The sequence below is a fragment of the Nicotiana attenuata genome, unplaced genomic scaffold (assembly GCF_001879085.1).
Source record: "Nicotiana attenuata strain UT unplaced genomic scaffold, NIATTr2, whole genome shotgun sequence".
Classification (NCBI taxonomy): Eukaryota; Viridiplantae; Streptophyta; class Magnoliopsida; order Solanales; family Solanaceae; genus Nicotiana; species Nicotiana attenuata.
Genome location: NW_017674119.1, coordinates 83955 through 86106, shown reverse-complemented (window position 1 = coordinate 86106; position 2152 = coordinate 83955). Strand labels below are relative to the sequence as shown.

At 42.7% G+C, this 2152-nt stretch overlaps 1 protein-coding gene across 1 annotated transcript; it reads left to right on the top strand.

Annotated features, from left to right (window-relative positions):
• Positions 1–569: 569 nt before the first annotated feature.
• On the top strand, positions 570–1339 carry LOC109218035. The gene is made up of 2 exons (XM_019382351.1): positions 570–630; positions 930–1339. Exons 1-2 carry the CDS (start codon positions 570–572, stop codon positions 1337–1339), a joined length of 471 nt encoding a protein of 156 aa, XP_019237896.1.
• The last annotated feature ends 813 nt before the right edge of the window (positions 1340–2152 follow it).

The window sequence follows — 2152 nt, the reverse complement described above, 5'->3', positions numbered from 1 at the left end:
CACTCATTTCCAGAAGGAAAGAATGTTGCTCCTGGCTATCCCGGATGAATGGGCAGCCGAAGCATTCACAAAAGGATTGAATCCGAGAAGTTCAGACGCTTCTCAAAACTTAAAGGAAAGCTTGCTTGAGTTTCAAGCAACCACTTGGGCGGATGTCCACACCCGGTACGAGTCAAAGATAAGAATAGAAGATGATCAAGTTGGCTTTCTGTCATTGTCCAAAGGACGTGAGAAGGATAGAGAAAAATCAATAGATGACTATGACAGACAAACTTCAAGGGGCCGACCTTTTCCCTACGAGCGAACTGAAGGCCGTAGCAGAAACCTCCGAACAGGAGATAAGTTCACGATTGACAGAAGGACTGATCGTGGTCGAAACGACAGATCGCTGCAGGAGAAAGAAACGTCAGGGTCACTGGATCTTTCTTACCCCAAGTTATCAAAATATAAGTTCAAGATTAGTACACTGAAATTGGTGTCAGCCATAAGAAATACCAAAGAAGCACGGTTCCGGAGACCAATGAGATTCGATCCCGGACGGAGTGATCCAAACCTATAGTGCGAATACCATGGGACAAATTGCCCCTGGACAAGGGACTGCCGACACCTTCGGGAAGAAGTGTCAACGCTGTTATAGAGTGGTCATCTAAAAGAATTCTTAAGTAAACGAACCAAGCACAACTACGGTCGGAACAAGGACAATGCAGAACCCTCAAAAGCTGGAGAAGAACCCCCATGCCAAACGATCTATATGATCTTCGGGGGGAATGAGATTAATGGGGTCAGCTTTTCAGTAGCAAAGAAGACAAAAGTTTCAATAACTCATAGTAAAAGGCTCCGGTAAGATTATATCACTTTCACGGAGGAAGACGCTGATGGATTGTTGCTTCCACCCAACGATGCACTGGTAATTTCTTAAAATGTATTAGATTTTAAGATTAAACGTATTCTAGTGGATCCAGGAAGTTCAGCTAATATCAAACAATGGAGAGTACTGGAGCAAGCCAAACTCATCAAAAGCATTATTCCGGCAACAAAGCTCCTCGCTAGATTCAACCTCGCAAGCGCGACAACCCGGGGAGAGATTTTGTTGCTCACAAACGCTGAAGAAATAATGAAGACAACTCTCTTCGAAGTTGTAGACGAAGACATGGGGTACAATATTATCCTGGGAAGGCCATGGTTACACGAGAAGAAAGCCGTGCCTTCAACTTATCACCAATATTTGAAATTTTCGACACCTGAGGGGATCAAACAGATAAGGGGCGATCAACCAACAGCAATGGAGATGAATGCAATCTCTGTCTCCAGTAGCACAGGAAAGGAGCGCGTGGCATAGCAATTACAGGAACTGGCACCTACCCTCGAATCAGAGGAAGTTAGCCCAGGGACGGGGGAACCAGAATAGTATATGGTGCCAAGGTATTTTTAAGTTCTAGAAAAGACGGACGCAACAAAGTCCATGGCGGAAGCACTAGAGCAAGTTGCGTTGTTCGAAGAATTCCTAGAAAGGAAAATCCATTTGGGAACGGGACTGCACCTGAAGATCAGGTATGTTTTTATTGAATTTATTAAAATTAAAGCCGAATGTTTGCATGATCGCACGAGGATATGACATGTATCCCGACAGGGATAGCGGTACACAAATTAAGCTTGGATACCGACATTCCTCCGGTAAGACAAAAGAAGCGCACTATAGCTGAAGCGAGGAATAAATTCGTCAAAAAAGAGGTAACTCGCTTACTCAATATCGGTTCGATCCGAGAGGTAAGATATATCTGAACTGGCTAGCTAATGTAGTAGTAGTTCCTACGAAAAATAATAAGTTTCGTATGTGCGTAGACTATAAGGATCCTAACAAGGCATGCCCGAAAGACTCATTCCCATTTCGAAATATAGATCAAATGATTGATGCCATGGCATGGAAAAAGTTAATAAGTTTCCTCGATGCTTATTCTGGGTACAATCAAATAAAGATGAACCCAAAAGATCAGGAAAAGACTTTGTTTATGACAAATTTCGATATATATTGTTACAATGTGATGCCCTTCGGGTTAACGAACGCTAGAGCCACTTATCAGTGGCTCATGAATAAGATGTTTGAGAAAATAATAGGTAAAACTATGGAAGTATATATAGACAATCTGCTCAT

Coding starts and splice junctions, on each gene's coding strand:
- LOC109218035 (XM_019382351.1), top strand. CDS start 570: ATGGGACAAATTGCCCCTGGACAAGGGACTGCCGACACCTTCGGGAAG. Junction 631..929: donor CGGGAAGAAGTGTCAACGCT/GTTATAGAGTGG, acceptor AAAATGTATTAG/ATTTTAAGATTAAACGTATT.